This window comes from Coregonus lavaretus (genome assembly GCF_964263955.1).
Source record: "Coregonus lavaretus genome assembly, contig: HAP1_SCAFFOLD_638, whole genome shotgun sequence".
In the NCBI taxonomy this organism is placed as follows: Eukaryota; Metazoa; Chordata; class Actinopteri; order Salmoniformes; family Salmonidae; genus Coregonus; species Coregonus lavaretus.
The window spans coordinates 269,480-290,914 of NW_028158770.1; the positions used below are offsets into that span (position 1 = coordinate 269,480).

Sequence of the window (21,435 nt, forward strand, 5' to 3'; positions counted from 1 at the left end):
AGCGTCGACTCCGCCCAAAAATAAGCAGACCAAGTGAGGAGCTTTTGTATGGGGGCAATGGGTGTCGAATTTAGTCATGATAAAAGTGAATTGCTATTTTGATAGGTGAGGCTTATTTGATCAAACAGAAGTTTCATAATACTTAGTTTATTAAGAGTGTACTGATGTGTCCTGCACGTGACATTCCGGAAACTTTGAGAAAAACTATTTTTTATCGGTGTTGTGCCAATTCACACGCGTATCTGCCCTCTCATTGGCTAGAATGTTCCAACCTGATCTCGCTTGCATGCCTTCGCGAAATTGTTAGAGCGGTCAGTCGACCATCTTGCCACGACGATTGTAGATGAAGCCAGGAGAGGTTCGGGAGTTAGGACCTCGGACAGCGATTATGACACGTTCAGTACCTGGACAGCGATTAATGACAGTAAAAATAAAGCATAGTAAATTTGACTACACAGTCAAATTAACTGTGGGGGGACTATTTTTCTTTTGTATTGTTTGTATATCATATTTTACATTTGTGTGACTGTCCTTGTCTATCGGTGTATCAGTGTTTTGTTACTTGTCATGTGTTTTTTGTAGACCCCAGGAAGAGTAGCTGCTGCTTCTGCAAAAGCTAAATGGAAATCCAAATAAACAGCGTGCTTTTGCCATGGTTCTCAATCAGTTTACATGAGTGAAATAAACATAAGTTACCAAAATGAAAAACGAAAAAGGCACAATGGATTTCAACTCACTCTTTTCTTTAATATGCACAAGAGTTGAAAGAAACATTGTGAGCCACCTTAAAGAGATATGGATTCTAAAATGTATAAAAAGTAAGACAGAGGCCAAAATGCTCTCTGTTGCTTTTTCTTCTTTAGTACATGTTTCGTTAGCAAGTAAAAATCTTGCCCAAAAGCATAAGCTTGTATCAGTTTCTGATACAAGACTACAATTCCATTCTTTAAAGTGGCTCTCATTCTATGTCTCTCTAGAATCTAGATCAATGACTGTACACCAGCTAGACTTTGTTCATCAGTTGTGAATGGCTAGTCCAAAAAGGCGTGGGCTGCTCCCCTGAAATAATCCCCATTCCTTCTCAGTAGTTAGCAGCCAAAACATAACTACATTAGTCCAAATGTAATTTTTGTTTCCAGTCCCTTCACAAATAAATGCTTTAGGAAAATCAAGACAAAAGTCCAGTTCACAAGAGAGCGAGACAATTTTCAATCATGTCATCATCATCGATCACGTTACACGTTAAAATCCAAAACTACAATGTTACAGCCTCGCAAAGTGAACCGATCGATGGATGACTAGCAACATGCAGCTGCTTTGTACAGACCGAACTTCAGACAGTTGGGGAAATACTCTTCAATTGTATAATTAGATGTAGCATATAGAACAAGAGAAAAATATGGAACAACTGTATGGTCAATGGACCATTGCAATGCAACCCTAGCTTTGACTTATTGAAGCAAACATTGCTTTCCACACACAGTAAGCAGAGGGAGGGACAACTCTGAAGTGTGCATAAGACTGAAAAGAAACTGCAGATGTGGAATCTCCACAGATGAAATCAGTGTTACATTGTCTTTCTCTGTCCCTCTACCGATATATCTTTCCAAAATATTTCCTCAAATTCTTGAGTCATTAAATTCAATGTCTGAAGATTTGTCTCCCCTGCCAGAGGAGAGGTGTCTTTTCGAAAAGCCCAGTTGAAGCCTGGTTTTTAAGGCTTATTTGTTGTTGAGGGTTCTCGTTCGGAGGATAGAACCTGGAAAGAGGGGCTGATCCAAAACCCAGTTTAGAGGTTGAGGAGAGGTGCGTTTGGTTCCAGGTCAACTCCCTTCCCCCTCCCCTCCTCCTCCTCTCAAACAAAAACCCTTCCACCAGCAAGCCATCCATAGATCAATACTACAAAGTCTTCCTTGTTGTTAATTTCAGAATTTCACTGTTGCATTATTTTTTTAAATATATATTTTTTGTACTTTAAATCCATTGTTTTTCATGATGATTTCACAACTAAAAGGAAAAATGAATAATATTATAGTGGTGGGCGGTTGTTGAGTTCTGTTCAGTCCACTTGGGTATATGTCGACTGCTCACTTCTCCACATTGTAAAGATCCTCTCTACACTCTGAGAACGTTTTGAGAGCATTAATTCTCAGTGTTCTGTTCAGAAAAACAATGTAGTTCAATGAGAACTGAATAATTAACAGCCCTTTGATGAGGTCATCAATTAGAATGTTTAACAAAGGACAGCCTAGATGCTGTCCATACTCCTCAAAAGGATCAATTAACTCGGAGGTTGAGTGTCTTCAGTCACGGTGTCCAACGTGCTCTGATCCCAGACTCCAGAGAAGAGCACGCCTTTAAATGAGACCATTCCTCTTCTTTGCTGATATGATGATTGGTAGAACAAGATCATAGGTCCATGCACACGGATTACTTCAATCTCTTCAGTGTGTGTGTGTGTGTGTGTGTGTGTGTGTGTGTCTGAGTAAGAAAGAGAGGACAATAGCAACTTTTTGGCAACTGCAGGAATGACAGACGAGGCGTGTTGTTTTCTTTCTGGAACATTTAGAAGCATCGCTGTGAGACGCTTGAAAAGAGATGGATAATAATGATCCTTCCTTCCTTCCTTCAGTGCTTGAACTGTTGTTGTTGTTAGTGAGTGAGTGATTGATGTTGGGAAGGAGGTGACTGGAGGGTGCGGAGCAGCTAGAGAGTTAGACATACTAGGTGGAGGTTTGCCTTTAAAACTTGAACTCCTTGGTTTGCAGGTTGGTGGCGGGGTCAAAGTTGAAGGTTCCGCCCTGAGTGGCTTCGGGGATCAAGCTAGGATCCTCGTCGATCTAAAAAGAGAGGGAAAATAAATGGATCAGGGTGGTGCCATAGATGAACCAACACACCGGGAGTGGAGACTATATCCATTGTCACTACAGAAAACATAGGAGCATTTCTCATGAGATTTCATATAGAATTATGTAACAAGGCCTATAGCCAATTCCTCCGTCTTACCCCATTGATAGAGGAAGGGGAGGAAAAGGCCCTGTGTTTCTGTAGCACACATCCTACACCCAGCACAGCACTGTCAGGACAGCGCCGGGTTCTAACCGTGTGCAAACTGGAGGGCTTCTGTCAGAGCAGAGGTACTCACATCGTCTCCTGAGAAGTACTGGTCGATGATCTCGAAGGCTAGTTTGTAGATGTCCTCGTTTTCATGCTGCTGAAGGTTCTCGATCTTCTCTAGACCTGACAGGCAGAGAGGAATTAACATGAAAGTCAATCACAGTGAATCAATCTAGAATGTGTGCTGCAGTAGCAACATTACACTGTCATAGAATGGCAACATGGTGAATTGACACACAAGCACTCTCCCACACACTTACCTCCACACTCCTCTATGATCTCAGCGATGGTGCTGGCCTCGTCCCCGGCCATGATGAGGACGTTCTTGAGGCCGTCTAGGACCACCTGGACCACCTGGGAGTCCTTCACAGACAGCAGGCTGCAGAACGGAGGAACCACATTCTGCTGCACCAGGTACTCCACCTATAGGGTCGGGTAGAACATAGCAGATCAGCCAATCAGGGCCTTGCTTTGCCTACAGACAGGTAAACCAGACTAGCCAATCAGGACCATACAAAACATAACACTGTATGGATTGGGTATTGATGGAAACAGCCCTGGTAAAACATACCTGATCTTTCCTTCCACTTATTGTCAAGTTGCTGATGGCCCAAGCTGCCTCCTTCTGTGTGCCAAAGTCTCCCTGCAGACAGAAACACAGAGAGAGGTTGTCAGTGGTTAGGGTAGTGTTCCTTACAGATATCCACAAGGACATGGGGCTACATAATACTTTGTAGGGCTGCATAATGCTTTGTACGGCTGCATAGGGGCTACATAATGCTTCGTAGGGCTGCATAGGGGCTACATAATGCGTCGTAGGGCTGCATAGGGGCTACATAATGCTTCGTAGGGCTACATAATGCTTTGTAGGGCTGCATAGGGCTACATAATGCTTTGTAGGGCTGCATAGGGGCTACATAATGCTTTGTAGGGCTACATAATGCTTTGTAAGGCTGCATAGGGGCTACATAATGCTTTGTAAGGCTGCATTGGGGCTACATAATGCTTCGTAGGGCTGCATAGGGGCTACATAATGCTTCGTAGGGCTGCATAGGGGCTACATAATGCTTCGTAGGGCTGCATAGGGGCTACATAATGCTTCGTAAAGGTTGCATAGGTGCTACATAATGCTTTGTAGGGCTGCATAGGGGCTACATAATGCTTTATAGGGCTGCATAGGGGCTACATAATACTTCGTAAGGCTGCATAGGGGCTACATAATGCTTTGTAGGGCTGCATAGGGGCTACATATTGCTTTGCAGGGCTGCATAGGGGCTACATAATGCTTTGTAGGGCTGCATAGGGGCTACATAAGGGCTCAGTGACTCACCTTAGCCAGCTGGTGGATGATCATGGGCAGCAGGCCAGCGTCGATGACGGCCTGCACCTGCTGCTGGTTGCCTGCTGTGATGTTGGACAGGAACCACACCGCCTCCTAGTGGACGGGAGGGATACACACACACACAGGAAGCCATTCAGCTGAGAGAAACCCACAGACACGCACACCATGGATCACATGAGTACGACTGAGACCGTTACACAGAGGTATAGATACTCTTGGAAATAAACAACACTGGGGTCCATCCCATTTCAACAGTACTTAGTTACAGCAAAACAAACATATGCCACCAATAGCATCTACAAGTGTGCCTGTTACCTTGTTGATCTTCTCCTTGGGGTGAGTGAGCAGGTTGGGGAAGTGCGAGAGGACGTCACAGTTGAGCACCACCTGCGTCTGCTCGTCTGTCCCCGTCACAATGTTCCCCACTGCCCTCAGAGCTGCAGTCTATAGGATATGACATCACAGGTGGTTAATGACATCACAGGAAGTCACACACATTCCGTACAGTAAATTCCAGGTATATTTCCCATAGGCACAGATCTAGGATCAGCTTACCCTTCCCACAATCCTAACCTCAACCATTAGAGGGAAAACAGAAAACTGACCTTAGATCAGAGTAGGGGTGACTTCATCCTACTTAGGGCTGTGGCGGTCATGACATTTTGTTAGCCGGTGATTGTTAAGCAAATAACTGCCGGTCTCACGGTAATCTACCATTAATTAACAAACACATTTACATCTGGCTTCCACGCATAGCCTACAAGCCACTGATGCAGACCTTTGGAACATCTAATAAATCCATTTAATATAGCCTACACCATCACAATAAATCCATTATTTATTTTAGACAGGTCTAAAGAAACATGATATGAAGAAAATTGATCATTAGAAAACCCTTTTGCAATTATATATTAGCACAGCTGAAAACTGTTGTGCTGATTAAAGAAGCAATAAAACTGGCCTTCTTGAGACTAGTTGAGTATCTGGAGCATCAGCAATTGTGGGTTCGATTACAGGCTCAAAATGGCTAGAAACAAATAACTTTCTTCTGAAACTCGTCAGTCTATTCTTGTTCTGAGAAATGAAGGCTATTCCATGCGAGAAATTGCCAAGAATCTGAAGATCTCGTACAATGCTGTGTACTACTCCCTTCACAGAACAGCGCAAACTGGCTCTAACCAGAATAGAAATAGGAGTGGGAGGCCCCAGTGCACAACTGAGCAAGAGGACAAATACATTAGTGTGTCTAGTTTGAGACCCCAAACTTTTGAACAGTAGTGTATGTCACCTATGCACTTAAATAGCGAATGGAGGACACTTTTCCCATGGTTAATTTTCAGGCCAGCCAGGTAGGCTATACTCCTGTTGTAAAGAGAAGCAATGTGCTTAATATTAGGAAAGTTGAGAAATAAATATAGTAGGCCTAGCCTATAGAAAGCTGATTGGATCCTCCTCTCTTTAAGAGGCCATCACTCTGTTTTCTCACGCAATTGCATAACATGAGCTCTCATGGAGTGTTTGATTTTATTTTTGAAAACATTTGCCTTGATGTCAGAGTGATTAGAGGGACAATAGAGTGCCGAGTACCAAGCAGTTAGCAAGTTTGGTAGGCTACTAATGACCATCAGCAGCATCAGAAGCCTAATTACCGTGACTAAACGGTCACGTGGAATTTGACTGCGGTCATGACTTGTGATCGCCGCTGTGGCGGTAATACGGACACCATAACAGCCCTAATCCCACTTCCAAATCGGGGGACAGGAAGTAGACACATACCTGAACTTTGACCTCTTGGTGGCTGAGCAGGGGGACGAGGAAGGGGACGACCCCCGAGTCGATGACCATCTGAATCTGTTCGTTCCCTCCATCTGTGAGATAGGACAAGGCCCACACTGTATCCACTAGGATCTGACCACACAGAGAGAGAGGAGGGTGTTTTAACCAGGGAATTTACATAGGAAATGGCAAACCAACTAGCTTTGCTGTTGTGATAGTAGGGTGATACTTACATTTATATCAGTGTGGTATATCAATACACAGAGAGCAGGTAGAATCTAGAAGAGGAGGAGAGGATAGAGAGAGTGTCAGTCAGCCAGGCATAATGAGTGTAGGCGTACAATGAAGCAACTCTATTGAGCAGATCAACAGACAGGCGCCATGACACTGCAGACCTCCAGGACTGGGCTAGAGGATGGTTGGGAACAGGGAAGCAGAATGCTTGGCAGCACCCACAAAGTCCCAGACCACTTTCCCTAATCAAACCCCCATCGTCTGATTGCCTTCCCCTCACAGCCAAACACATGGAACACAGCCAGAGCTGTTTGGCAAAGGGTTCAGCTAATATTGACGACACAATAGGTACGTTCTGAGTCTATGGGAAGATTATAATTCAGTTAGATTGAATGACTGTGCTGAGTCTCACACACACACACACACACCTCTCTGTCTGTCTGTCTGTCTGTCATACCTCCTGTACTGTCTCCATGGGGGGCGGTGGGTCCTTGTTGCGGCAGAGGTTGACGATGACCCAGGTGACGTTGCGGAGGAAGGTGATGGGGATGGAGGGGTTAATAAAGGACAGCAGGGGCTTGACCACGCCCAGGGAGATGACGTAATCCCTGCACTGAGGTCCATCGCCTGCAGGGGGAGAACACAGGTGTGTGTGACTGACTGGCATCGCCCAGTGTGTGTGTGCATGTACGTGTGTGTGTGTCATCACTCACCGATGATGTTGCCTAGCGCCCACACGGCCTGTTCACATACGTTCTGGTGAGGAGATTGTAGCAGCCGCAGGAATAGCGGCACTGCATCTGGACATGTAGAGAGAAAGGCAGACCGATATGTTAGACAACGTTGCAGACAAGAGAGGTAGACAGACAGACAGACAGAGAGACAGACAGACAGACAGAGAGACAGACAGAGAGACAGAGAGAGACAGACAGAGAGAGGTAGAGAGACATAAGTTAGAGAGATACGTTAAATGGAGGTAGAGAGATAGAGACATAAGTTAGAGAGAGGTAGACAGAGGTAGAGAGACATTAGTTAGAGAGGTAGAGAGAGGGTCTGGCAGACAAGAGACAGAGAGATGGGGAAGACAGTTGAGAGCAGGTGTTTCTATACCAGGAACCAGATGGATAGATTTGCTCATTTAGACAGGCACATCATGTATGCCTGGTGGCTCAGTTCGAAACTGGGCCACATAAGAACTAGGAACTACTTACTAGATTTGACCACAGCCTGAGTCTGTTGTGACGTCCCTGATGCTATGTTGGTCAACGCCCAGGCAGCCTCAAACTGGAGAGAGGGACTGGGGAAGAGGAGAGAGAGGGGAGAGGGTAAATGAGGCTAGCTATATGAAGGGATAAACAGAAGCTGTCCCCAGACACAACCAATAAGCCGGCCAACAGCACATTGCTGCTGATCAACATCAACAATCCATATCCCCATTAACCTGCATCACCACTAACCCTCACCTCTGTCTGCTATACATGTCTCACAGGCATCGACGACGCTCCTGCCTCTGCAGTGCAATCCCCTCCATCACCCTCCTCTGTCTACACAACAAATACATCCCCCCATGTCACCAGCAGCCCTGTGCCTGTCCACGCCTGACACCCCACCCTGCACATCAAGCCCCTGCCCCCACCACCCTCTCATCCCCCGCCCATCCACCAGTCCCTGTCCAGGGGAGTTCCCCCTAATCGCTCCCCACCCCCACCACTGAACAGAGAGAGCTGTCAGCTGTGGGGCAGCGCTAGTGCAGCAGAGCGGAACACACACGTTCCCTCCTATCCGTCTGTGTGTGTGTCTAATAGTGTTCACAGTAGCCCAGCCATGCGGAGGAGAGGGGAGGGTACACCAGTAGCCCCAGAGCATGACAGAGAGAATGGAAAGAGAGAGAGCAGTCTGACACATACAGGGCTAGTCGACCCACTCATTCACTCACGCTCCAGTTTTCACCGCCTTCTCTCTTTTCGCCCTCTCTGACTTTAGAACGGGGGCATCACAGTAATACCACAGGGGCAATTTACTGCCCTCATCTATCAATTAGTCTTCCAGGGCAAAGGTGCCCCAAAACCCATACCGTCTCTCCCCTCCCCTCCCCCCCATAAAGAAGACTTACTTGTCGTCCCTCTCCAGGCATTTGACCAGGATGGGCAAGATGCCGGACTTAATCAAGTCGTCGATGGGGGGGTTTCTGTCACTGGACAGGAGTTTTCTAGCTGCCTGCACGGCACTGAGCTGGATGAGTCCGTTGTCACTGACAGCATTCTTGACAGGAAGGAGAGCGAAAACATGAGGTCAGCTCCAACATCTCAAGATGTATGTACGGGGTGGATCTCAACAAACTAAAGTGGTCCCCAACAACCCTGACAGAATGTAGGTTTACCTGTAAGATGGCTTCTAGTGTTACATTTTGCTGCAAAACAAAAAACAAGAGTTAGGTGAGATTTGCTGTAGCTATGAGTTTACATCATGTACAGTGAGGGAAAGAAGTATTTGATCCCCTGCTGATTTTGTACGTTTGCCCACTGACAAAGACATGATCAGTCTATCATTTTAATGGTAGGTTTATTTGAACAGTGAGAGACAGAATAACAACAACAAAATTAATTGATTTGCATTTTAATGAGGGAAATAAGTATTTGACCCCTCTGCAAAACATGACTTAGTACTTGGTGGCAAAACCCTTGTTGGCAATCACAGAAGTCAGACGTTTCTTGTAGTTGGCCACCAGGTTTGCACACATCTCAGGAGGGATTTTGTCCCACTCCTCTTTCCAGATCTTCTCCAAGTCATTAAGGTTGAGGCTGACGTTTGGCAACTCGAACCTTCAGCTCCCTCCACAGATTTTCTATGGGATTAAGGTCTGGAGACTGGCTAGGCCACTCCAGGACCTTAATGTGCTTCTTCTTGAGCCACTCCTTTGTTGCCTTGGCCGTGTGTTTTGGGTCATTGTCATGCTGGAATACCCATCCACGACCCATTTTCAATGCCCTGGCTGAGGGAAGGAGGTTCACACCCAAGATTTGACGGTACATGGACCCGTCCATCGTCCCTTTGATGCGGTGAAGTTGTCCTGTCCCCTTAGCAGAAAAACACCCCCAAAGCATATTGTTTCCACCTCCATGTTTGACGGTGGGGATGGTGTTCTTGGGGTCATAGGCAGCATTCCTCCTCCTCCAAACACGGCGAGTTGAGTGGATGCCAAAGAGCTCGATTTTGGTCTCATCTGACCACAACACCTTCACCCAGTTCTCCTCTGAATCATTCAGATGTTCATTGGCAAACTTCAGACGGGCCTGTATATGTGCTTTCTTGAGCAGGGGGACCTTGCGGGCGCTGCAGGATTTCAGTCCTTCACGGCGTAGTGTGTTACCAATTGTTTTCCTGGTGACTATGGTCCCAGCTGCCTTGAGATCATTGACAAGATCCTCCGTGTAGTTCTGGGCTGATTCCTCACCGTTCTCATGATCATTGCAACTCCACGAGGTGAGATCTTGCATGGAGCCCCAGGCCGAGGGAGATTGACAGTTATTTTGTGTTTCTTCCATTTGCGAATAATCGCACCAACTGTTGTCACCTTCTCACCAAGCTGCTTGGCGATGGTCTTGTAGCCCATTCCAGCCTTGTGTAGGTCTACAATCTTGTCCCTGACATCCTTGGAGAGCTCTTTGGTCTTGGCCATGGTGGAGAGTTTAGAATCTGATTGATTGCTTCTGTGGACAGGTGTCTTTTATACAGGTAACAAGCTGAGATTAGGAGCACTCCTAATCACAAATCTTTCTGATTGAGAGGGGGTCAAATACTTATTTCCCTCATTAAAATGCAAATCAATTGATAACATTTTTGACATGCGTTTTCCTGGATTATTTTGTTGTTATTCTGTCTCTCACTGTTAAAATAAACCTACCATTAAAATTATAGACTGATCATTTCTTTGTCAGTGGGCAAACGTACAAAATCAGCAGGGGATCAAATACTTTTTTCCCCTCACTGTAGCAAGGTTAGAGCTAAGAAACATATTCCTGTCATTCCTGAACTTGAAGTTGTAGTTAAACAATGAGGACTGACTGACCCCTTTGAAGTCAGAGTCTACGTCTGAGTCTTCCAGGCTCTCCTCCTGTGGAACGTTCCTCTTCTTCAGAAGGTGCTCATCTCGTTTATTCTGGGGAGAAATAAAAACAAACAAAAAAAATTGTTGAATCCTATAAGGAATATAGAAGTGAATGCTATTGGAAACATTCACCCACACAGTCAAGGAATAGATTCCCTGCTTTACTCCTAAAGCCTAAGACTGCTCCCATAACCTCCCAGTGACGTTAGTGGCAGAGAGCATGACGGAGGAATGCATCCATCTCTGCACAGACTGTTCCCTTCTGCAGCACACATACAGCTATGTGAGAGAACTGCTGTTTCACTCAACCTACATTGGTGGTTTCATTTACATTTACGTCATTTAGCAGACGCTCTTATCCAGAGCGACTTACAGGAGCAATTAGGGTTAAGTGCCTTGCTCAAGGGCACAGACAGATTTTTCACCTAGTCGGCTCAGGGATTAGAACCAGCGACCTTTCGGTTACTGGCACAACGCTCTTAACCACTAAGCTACCTGCAGTTTTCGTTTTCTATAGGGGTAGGCCATGGTTATTTAGTAGCAAAAACAGAAGTTCTCTCACACCAAAAATACTGTCGTCAAATCATACAAGCCTACTCTATGTTTTTACAAAACCGCTGGTCAGCTCACACTTCCTGAAACACTTCTGCAAGCCTCATTGAGAGGGCATGTTGGGACAACATAGTGCAAAAACCAAGGGCTCAGAGTAGAGCTGGGAGATATGAACAAAGATAAATTGTCTGAATTTATGTGATAAAGTTTCGAACATTGATGTGCAACACAGTTTTAAAGTATCCTTTAAACTACTAGTATGATGGTTGTAGACATCAATTGCCCCATTACCAATCACCCATTTTAGCAAATGGATTTCATTTCAAACTTCACATTTCTCTAGTACAGGCTTCTTATCGTAATGAACGATATCAGCTAAATGCCTGCAATAAGTGATCGGTATGGTCGGTGTCAATCATTTTCACTTTATCATCTCAGCTCTAGCTTAGAGTCATATTCCGGTGGAATGAAGTCCCCCCCCCCCGATGCTGATCTAAGTTCAGTTTGGCACCGTCCCCTCTAATAGTTATGGTTCTACCCAGAGCAGCTGCTATAGAGTCATACGTCCAGAGGAATAGTTATGGTTCTACCCAGAGCAGCTGCTATAGAGTCATACGTCCAGAGGAATAGTTATGGTTCTACCCAGAGCAGCTGCTATAGAGTCATACGTCCAGAGGAATAGTTATGGTTCTACCCAGAGCAGCTGCTATAGTCATACGTCCAGAGGAATAGTTATGGTTCTACCCAGAGCAGCTGCTATAGAGTCATACGTCCAGAGGAATAGTTATGGTTCTACCCAGAGCAGCTGCTATAGTCATACGTCCAGAGGAATAGTTGTGGTTCTACCCAGAGCAGCTGCTATAGAGTCATACGTCCAGAGGAATAGTTATGGTTCTACCCAGAGCAGCTGCTATAGTCATACGTCCAGAGGAATAGTTGTGGTTCTACCCAGAGCAGCTGCTATAGAGTCATACGTCCAGAGGAATAGTTGTGGTTCTACCCAGAGCAGCTGCTATAGTCATACGTCCAGAGGAATAGTTGTGGTTCTACCCAGAGCAGCTGCTATAGAGTCATACGTCCAGAGGAATAGTTGTGGTTCTACCCAGAGCAGCTGCTATAGAGTCATACGTCCAAAACAAGCCAGTGTGTCTGATTAACCTACTTGCTGGCCCCTGGCCAGAGCTCTCTGCTTCCGCAGGCCAGGAGAGGGAAACCCTCCCCAAGGCTGAGGGGTAAGACCAGCCAGGCCTCTCTGACAGGGTGGGAGAGGGAAACCCTCCCCAAGGCTGAGGGGTAAGACCAGCCAGGCCTCTCTGACAGGGTGGGAGAGGGAAACCCTCCCCAAGGCTGAGGGGTAAGACCAGCCAGACCTCTCTGACAGGGTAGGAGAGGGAAACCCTCCCCAAGGCTGAGGGGTAAGACCAGCCAGGCCTCTCTGACAGGGTAGGAGAGGGAAACCCTCCCCAAGGCTGAGGGGTAAGACCAGCCAGGCCTTTCTGACAGGGTAGGAGAGGGAAACCCTCCCCAAGGCTGAGGGGTAAGACCAGCCAGGCCTCTCTGACAGGGTAGGAGAGGGAAACCCTCCCCAAGGCTGAGGGGTAAGACCAGCCAGGCCTCTCTGACAGGGTAGGAGAGGGAAACCCTCCCCAAGGCTGAGGGGTAAGACCAGCCAGGCCTCTCTGACAGGGTAGGAGAGGGAAACCCTCCCCAAGGCTGAGGGGTAAGACCAGCCAGGCCTCTCTGACAGGGTAGGAGAGGGAAACCCTCCCCAAGGCTGAGGGGTAAGACTAGCCAGACCTCTCTGACAGGGTGGGAGAGGGAAACCCTCCCCAAGGCTGAGGGGTAAGACTAGCCAGACCTCTCTGACAGGGTGGGAGAGGGAAACCCTCCCCAAGGCTGAGGGGTAAGACTAGCCAGACCTCTCTGACAGGGTAGGAGAGGGAAACCCTCCCCAAGGCTGAGGGGTAAGACCAGCCAGGCCTCTCTGACAGGGTGGGAGAGGGAAACCCTCCCCAAGGCTGAGGGGTAAGACCAGCCAGGCCTCTCTGACAGGGTGGGAGAGGGAAACCCTCCCCAAGGCTGAGGGGTAAGACCAGCCAGGCCTCTCTGACAGGGTGGGAGAGGGAAACCCTCCCCAAGGCTGAGGGGTAAGACCAGCCAGGCCTCTCTGACAGGGTAGGAGAGCGAGAGAGGGGGGTGACCTAAATACAGCCAAGGCATCCTGACTCTTCAACAACAACCTGAGCTTAAGAGGGGGGTTGTTTCCTAACACACACACACTCCTATTTAGAAACAAAATGACTCCGCAGACAGAACAGCCCATATGGGGCAGGGGATGGACAGGCTGCTCTGTCTCGGCCAATTTGATAAACAGAGACTGAAACATTTCCCCGTCAAAATAAAGATGAAATAATTCTATAATCCTGCTTCCACCTAACATCCAAGTCCCAGAAAGACTGAACAGGCTGGGAAAAGGGCTTGCATGTATCAATTAAAATGACAGTGAGTGAGTGTGTGTTGTGCCATGCTGATGCATACCAAGATAAGAGGCACATGACATACACGGCAGCGCTGGAATGGCATCTGTGGAGTGGGCCAGGACCAGAGGGGTGTGGTAGGGTGGGAGAGGTGAAGGGTGACACTCAGAGGCTAGCGTGGAGATTTAGCCTTTCTCATTTCAGTGTGAGGAGCAGCAGAAATAGGCTAATGGGTTAGTCCATTGAATGCGACTGAACTATAAACAGTCAACTGAGATGCTCTACTCACCTTTCTCAGCTCCACTGTCACTTCATTGCGATGTCTTCGCATAGTCTGTAAGAGAGAGAGGAGAACACAGTCAGAGATTAGCCTACTTCCTGGATCATTAAAAAGACAACCCATACACACTCAAACAAACCACATGCAATGTTTGTCATTTGGGACTGGCTCCATTTTGTTTACAGACTGAGCTTTAGAATACAAGTGTACTGCTGCATGTTGGCAACAGGCGGCAGAGGATCATGTTAACTTGACTGCCAGTCAGGGTATCCTGGTTCATATTACTAATACTGTGTAACCTCCCTCATGAAAGCAATGATTATGTTTGTGTTTATCCACCGACTCAAAGGTGTGACCTGCTGCTGCTGGCAAAACGCTGCCCCTGATCTGACACACTAGCTCGAGGTCGCATCAAAAATCTGACGTGGTTCCGTATGTGTTTGAAACACTATCTATTGAAGACGGAAAACAACGTTTTGTCGACACTATCTTTTGCGGGAACTGTGTTTAGGGAGGATAGTGAATCAGCCATGAGAGAATGCCTGAGAGTGGCTCAGCTGGCGAGCTGGGAGGAGGAAGTCAGAGACCTCTGAAACTCAACAACGATCGATCAAATGTATGGAATGCCAGGCATTTCTCTGGGACACTCATTCCATGCTGGGACAAGAGGGAGACTTCCTGTGAGAGGGAAGGCTGCATCAGCTCATGGACAACACACCAGAGGTCTTCAACCTTTTTTTAAACATTTGAATACTACTTATTCTGCATAGCCAATGTTTATTGTGGAGTATCCTGTTATATGTTGGGAATATTATTGTATTGTAACAACATCATACACAGCAGTCACTGTGGCCCTCCGTGGTGGCGTAGGTCACAACTTGTGAAAGGAATTAATTTTCTGTAACCTACAGCTTTTAACATTCCTTGAAGTCTGAAAACAGCCTAAATCTCATTGAAGATGCTGTGTGTATGTGTCCTCTCTCATGCAGTAGAATTCAGCCCCATAGGAGCAGGGTGAGATCAGATAGGACTGGATAGGTTTCAGTGCCTAAAGGATAGGGTCTGTATCTGGACACGGCCTTTCGTTTCTGACAGCAAGTGATCCATCTAGCATTCTTGGCTTAGCTGCTGCAGTGCTGCAAGCTTGTCAGTGGGGCTGGTGGGTCGTCAGACATGTGCAAGTCACACTGGCACTGGGCCCCAAAACAACCATGTCGCACTTCTGTTTCCTCTCCGCTCAATATAGCACATACCAGATGGACATGAAACCAGCATGCCTTCCGTCCGAGACCACTGTGTTTCTAATACATAATAATATGGGATAGGGATACTCTTAACATGTTATTAACATTTATGTTAAGGAGGTGTGGCAAATACAGAAACAAGGGAAATGGCATGGCATGTCCCTATGAATTAAATGTGCGGCCCTAATCATACGAGGTTTAATGTATCAGCATGGTGACAGTAGCATCATTAGCTTTAGTTCCAGATGTGCTATGGTGTTTTTATGGTACATCTGCTCTGACTCACTGTTTGTCTGTTAAAACACCCACCCTGCGGTCACTGGGATAATTAATTGTAAGCTATGTTTATTCACGTAGGTAGTTAACTAACTAGTTATCTGGGTATATTATTATCATCATCAACTGATTAATAACGCCGAATCTCAACTGTTGCAGCCGTGGAAATTGAGTTGTGCTAGTTGTTGGGTAACAGTTAATGTGCATCATCCACCCATTTTGACACATACAACTAACTATGGTTAGCTGGTTTGGTTAACTGGTAAGCGTATCTATCTCAGTTACAGTGACTGACTTGCCAACTCGAAATATCAAATGCCATGCCCATGAACATCAAGGTAGTTAGTTGGCTGGTGCCTTTTACCAATTATAACTATTACTTTCATTTAGTTAGTGCCAAACTAGTTAATTTCCACACAAAAAAAATACTCACAACCTAACTAGCTGCTAGTTAGCACAGAGTTAGCAACTTTTCTGGCTAGCTAGCAGGCCTTCATGCGAAAGGCCGCGCCCGCTCCGCATGATAAACTTTAGCTAGTTAGTGTATGTGGATGGTATTTTGTCATAATCGGCGACACTTTATAGAAAAAGACAACTTCAACAAGGACAGCCGATGAATACTGCAGCAACCAAACCGAATAGGGAGCTAGGTAACCCCGAGTGTTCGCTAGCACTCGTTGCTAACGGCTAGTTAGCCAGCCAGCTAACGTTAGCCTAGCTAGATTCTCACCTCGACATCGCGCCCCTTGTTTTTGAAGCTCTTAATTCGGTGGTTATCCAAGTCGGCGTTTTCTGCCATGGCTGTCTGTGTTCGGGATGTTTAGCTAGTCCTGCGCTTGAAGCTCCGGTTGGAAAATGGAAAACGTACTGCTGTTTTGCAGAAGGGTGGGTAGCCAGACGTGATACACCGCGATGGGATAATCTCGTCGAGAAGGAGGAGCCACGGAATTCTGTCAGTTGGGGGAGGAGGACCCATGGCTAGTACGCGTGCATCCCCTGATGTAACCGATTTCCTTGCAACATTGTTGCTCAATGTAACTAGTTGATACCCTTAAATTGCTGCAATATATCAGTTGTTTTTTAGTCTCCAATGTAGATATTGTACATTGCTACCAAACGACTTGCTAATCAACTATGCTATGGCTGGCTACCTTACACTGATTGCTTGCTGTTGTTGACAGGTAAGTTGGATTTGAGCCCAAAAGGGATGACTTTATTATGAAGAATCACTGAAGATCAATGCTTCACAAATTAAACACAAAAAAATTATTGACTTTACTGTTAATCCACACAAATGTAGTTATACTAATATTTGAACAAAAAACTATCAAATCACTGCTACATTTGGTTGTTTAGCATTGCTTTAATATATTACCTACTTTATTATCTACAACTAAATATACATTATCATATTGCACTTGAGGAAACTACAGAAACATATTCTTTCACATATTACCCGTCCTGTTTTTTCAGATCATTGCAGATTAAGTGCCACTCACTGTCATTTACTGAACTAAAAGGACAGGAGGGTAGTATGAATAAAAAGAGACACACAAAACTGAAACAACGCAACAACAAAAAGGATAATGGATAATGCTAATCCATTGTTGAATGAATGTAGATGTAACTTTAGACCAGCGTCTACTGTCAAGAGCCAACCCAACCCCCCGGGGGGGCAACCTCACTGTAGTACATTTAGTACCACCGGAGGTTGCTGAGTGGAGGACAGCTCATAATAATGGCTGGAACAGCACGAATGGAATGGCAGCAAACACATGTAAACCACGTGTTTGATACCAATTCTGCTACAGCCATTACCACGAGCCCGTCATCCCCAATTAAGGTGCCTCCAACCTCTTGTGTTCAGTATTCAATTTAATTCATTGGGGCTCAATGATCAATCTCAATGTGTGGCCCACATGACCTCCTAGTGGTAACATTCTGTACTGTCACCAACCTCTCCAACTGAAGTTGAGACTGCACTCACCTAGCAGGAGATTTGTTTTGTTTACAGTTGGTGTTGCCAGGATATGTTCACTGAATACCACTCCTGTCCTCCGATCCATTCTAGTCTACAATGATTTAAACTGTCAGTCATCTAAACATGAGTGCCCAGGACTTAATAACATTCAATATTGGAGGTAAAAAATTCACCACTACTCTGTCAACTCTCAGAAGACACCAAGACTCAAGAATAGCTAGGATCCTCGACGGCAAAGACACAGATTTTAAAGTTATCAGTGGGCAAGTTTTTGTAGATAGAGATTGGACTTTCTTTAAATACATCCTGGATTATATGAGGACAGATCAAATCACCCTGCCAGCAGAATTCTCTGACTACAATGGCTTGGCTCAAGAGGCACAGTTCTATGGTTTGTATCCATTGGCACTTTGGGTTGAGAGGAACATCCATCGATCCAGAGTTGAGGTTCTAGAATTGCGCTTCTCTGTCCAGGAAACTCACGGATTCTTCCGAATATTCTGCTCCAACAACAAAACTCTGGAGGCTTTGGCCACAAAGATATCAATTTTCGTGGAACATCCTAATCTGCATGGGAATTTTTCACACCTGCCTCAGAACTCCAACACACCTCGTCCTGTACCGGTCCAGAGACCCTCTCACCACGACCTGGTGTTCCACTGTGGGACTGACCAACTAGCCAGGGATGACTTCTCTGCCAGGTGAAGGGAAGTCACACTCACCTGTAGGCTATTATACAAATCTCAGCGTTTCCCATTGTCCAATTCCTCAAGGGCTCCATACTGTATGATGAGTTTATTAGTCACATGCAGAGGGTTGCAGATGTAATTGTAGGGTACAGTGAAATCCTTAAGCTCCGAGCTCCAACAGTGCAGGTCAAAAAGAGAAGTGAATGAAACAATATTACAAATAATAATTAAAATATAAACATATTTACAACTGTAACACTAATACATGTCCATTGGGGGGGGTGGGCAGGGTAAATGTCCATTGGGGAGGTAGAATGTCCCTGAGGGAATGTCCATTGGGGAAGCAGCAGGGGGGGATGTGAGAAGTCCGGGGGGCAGGAGGGGGATAGGGGGAGTAGGTAGCTGCCTAGTGTATAGGCACTCGCCTGTGTAATGATAGGGGAAACACTGGATCAGTAATAACTCTTGTATGTTTATTCAAAGCACTATATTATGCATCATTTTTAAAGACCAAACTTGCATTGTTTTACTCTTACAGGTTTGTAACTATTGAGCCGGACGACAGAAAGCTTCTCAACAGCACCAACGTCCTGGGCCTGCTGGTAGACACCCTTCTGAAGGATGGGTTCCGCCTGATAGGCACAAGGACAGTTTCCCCAGAGGAGAAGATTGAATGCTACATGTTTGAAAGAAGTAGGAATACCCAGATCGTTGTACTGAGTGAAACCAACAGGGCAGAACATCTCAGAAGAGAGGACACACAGAGCAAGCTTGGTGAAGGAAAGACAAATAAGTGAACTCAAAAGTGTCAGGGTGCATCTCAAAAGTCTGAAGTAGTTCTCTTTCCATGTCCAGTTCTGTAATATCAGTGGACTTCAGACTATTGTCTGGGTTGACCAGGAGATGGCGACAAAGGATAATAATATTGAGGGCCATAATGTCAATATCTTTCACCTCACTGTTAGTCTCTATTCATACAGTATATTGTATTTGACATATCAATTTGCTGTGTCCTAAAGTATATTTCCAAAAGTACAATTTTCAAAATGTAAATATATTTGAGAATGTATTTGATCAACAATACAAATAAAAACATAAATAAAATAAAAATAAACATGTTGTTTAATTCAGCCAGGTAGCCCATAGACTGATGTCGAACGGCAATGCTTTGCTTCAACAGCACCGTCAATACTGGAGGCTTCAGCAGTGGTGAACTCCAATATTTACGTGCTGCTACAGCAAGGTAGCCAGTCACAGAATGGCGGTCACTAGCCTCGGACGTCCAGGCTTCACTCACGTTGTCACAGACATGCACATAACATCACAGCCATCCTCTCTTGTACCCAGTCTGAACTCAAGCCCTTGCCTTAGACACTTATCATAGGTCTGAGAGGATAGGATGGGTGTAAGCACAGGGTGGGCAACTCTAGTCCTGGAGGGTTAAAGCGTGTATGCAGGCTTTTGCTCCGGCACACCTGATTTAATTGATTGTGGTCTTAGACCACAATTAGTTGAATCAGGTGTGTTAGAGCTAGGTTGTAACAAATGCCTGCATACACCGTGGCCCTCCAGGACTTAGCCTAGCAGGTGGAACTATTAGTGTATTGCTTGCACTCTTCCAATCCTTTTTCTCCATGTTTCTCCGGGCGTTACTGCAACAGCACAGTACAGCCTGTATCCCTGTAATACCCACAAACCATTCTGTGCTGCTTCAGCACCGCAAGGCCTGACACTTCTACACTAACACATTCACATCAGCCTGGTATGAAGGGTGGCTAGAGTTCTCCTCTATCTGAAACAAGACAAGAAAAGCCAATGAGGTTGGGATGGTATGGTCATGGAACACTAACAGCATGCTGGGCCTTTATGGAACATGTGGTAGTATTCTCACCTCCTAACAACAGCATACCATGGTGGCTGATATAGGGGAGACCGGGGCTAAAAGTAACACAAGGTCAGTTGTAACAGCTACATAATTCAAATTAGAAACCACTTAGAAAGCTGTTATTCAATGTGCTAATACTTGTTTAGTGTCTCTACATACGTGAGAAGTTTTAGGAGTACCAATCAATTATTTTATTTTAGTTTTATTGACCAAAAAGTGTTTTGGGGCCTAAAGTGAATAGTCTTGCCGCCTCTATTTTTTTTTATTGACCAGTGGAACATTCCCCATGTATCTATTCATATATCATTTATCTGTAAGAATAGGTTTTTTGATTAGTTGATGACAATAATTATTGTAGTATTTTTTTCAAAAGATTCAGATTAGATTCAAATTAGTAATTGGGGTCAAATGTAATGCATGTTACAATTGACCCCTTACCTAAGATTCTATGGTATTTTATATGGTATTTAGACACATTCACATAATGATATAACATTTCACTTCTTTACATCAAGTTTCCCAGTACAACTAAGATAATACCTTTAAAAAAAAGTACAATTCATACTTTTGAATGCTAATATAAAATATATAAATGTGGGATAATTTGTTTTTGGTCAATATGACATGGCAAAAAAATTTAATTAAAATATTTTTTTGTCAACTTAGTGTATTTTCATCCAAATATCAGTTTCAAATCATAACATTTTTAAATTAACCCTTATTTTTACAATTGAAGACAGGTGTTACATTGAACCCTGCAGCTGTTACATTGAACCCTGCTGATGGGGTCAATTGTAACAAATCACTTCGGCCACTCTCGTTGAACTCGAAACGTCTGTATTTCCTAGAAACGTAGTTACAGTGTGTAATGGTAGCTGAGACATGTATGTTGTTTGTATACAAATATTATTAATCTAACTCAAACAATCTTTTCAGAAATAAGCAAAAGGCAAAAAGTGTTAATTTAGCCTAAGCACCACTATTGATAACACAGAAATTAACTTGTAACAGTTGAGAATGACAAGCCCATGCATTGTTGTATTATATAATATAATGTATATATATTTTTATAATTTATATTTATTTCTATCAATTATTAGATATTTTCTTAGGCTCTGGCAGTGATAAAACAGCAGTTGATGTGGAGAACTGCAACGCAACTGAAACGGAAGTCCCGCCTCTTATTGGTTACGGTTGATGAAATAACCCGTTTCTAAATTGATCTAGTTGTTAATGCCTCAAAAAAAAATTATCCAGTGGCTGAGTCTACTGTCTGTTACATGACGTCATTGTTATTGTAAACAGTCGACCCTCCACATCAAGCATTAGTATGTCTCTGTTCATCAAATACAAATAAAGAAGTGTACAGGCTATTGAATAATATAAGGAAGTGTACAGGCTATTGAATAATTGTCATTTATGAAATGTAATCATCTTTAAGGCCTAGGTAGGCTATTTCAAGCAATGTATTTAT

The 21,435-nt window shown here is 44.8% G+C and overlaps 2 protein-coding genes across 3 annotated transcripts; one reads left to right on the forward strand and one right to left on the reverse strand.

Annotated features, from left to right (window-relative positions):
- Positions 1-722: 722 nt before the first annotated feature.
- LOC311123627 (importin subunit alpha-4) lies at positions 723-16,329 on the reverse strand. The gene is made up of 16 exons (XM_084197868.1): positions 16,137-16,329; positions 13,896-13,940; positions 10,539-10,628; positions 8,850-8,879; positions 8,583-8,731; positions 7,681-7,766; positions 7,183-7,269; positions 6,927-7,096; positions 6,469-6,513; positions 6,236-6,367; positions 4,775-4,903; positions 4,448-4,552; positions 3,689-3,760; positions 3,378-3,540; positions 3,146-3,240; positions 723-2,840 (listed from the first exon to the last, which is right to left on the reverse strand). The coding sequence occupies exons 1-16, from the start codon at positions 16,203-16,205 to the stop codon at positions 2,742-2,744; spliced, it is 1,566 nt and encodes a 521-aa protein (XP_084053994.1). The 5' UTR covers positions 16,206-16,329; the 3' UTR covers positions 723-2,741.
- A 159-nt stretch (positions 16,330-16,488) lies between these two features.
- On the forward strand, positions 16,489-19,101 carry LOC311123617 (putative potassium channel regulatory protein). 2 transcript variants are annotated; one of them, XM_084197849.1, is made up of 3 exons: positions 16,489-16,587; positions 17,421-18,088; positions 18,615-19,101. In XM_084197849.1, exons 2-3 carry the CDS (start codon positions 17,511-17,513, stop codon positions 18,871-18,873), a joined length of 837 nt encoding a protein of 278 aa, XP_084053975.1. In that variant the 5' UTR covers positions 16,489-16,587; positions 17,421-17,510; the 3' UTR covers positions 18,874-19,101. The 2 variants fall into 2 exon arrangements, 1 of the variants encoding a protein (XP_084053975.1); XR_014612620.1 differs by lacking the exon at positions 17,421-18,088 and having other exon boundaries at positions 18,615-18,676.
- The last annotated feature ends 2,334 nt before the right edge of the window (positions 19,102-21,435 follow it).

Excerpts from the sequence above, each read along its gene's own strand:
- LOC311123627 (XM_084197868.1), bottom strand. The coding sequence starts at position 16,205 with ATGGCAGAAAACGCCGACTTGGATAACCACCGAATTAAGAGCTTCAAA. Across the intron at positions 3,541-3,688 it reads TAAGTGGAAGGAAAGATCAG|GTGGAGTACCTGGTGCAGCA; the intron begins GTATGTTTTACC and ends CCGACCCTATAG. Across the intron at positions 3,241-3,377 it reads GATCATAGAGGAGTGTGGAG|GTCTAGAGAAGATCGAGAAC; the intron begins GTAAGTGTGTGG and ends TCTGCCTGTCAG.
- LOC311123617 (XM_084197849.1), top strand. The coding sequence starts at position 17,511 with ATGAGTGCCCAGGACTTAATAACATTCAATATTGGAGGTAAAAAATTC. Across the intron at positions 18,089-18,614 it reads AGGGATGACTTCTCTGCCAG|GTTTGTAACTATTGAGCCGG; the intron begins GTGAAGGGAAGT and ends TTACTCTTACAG.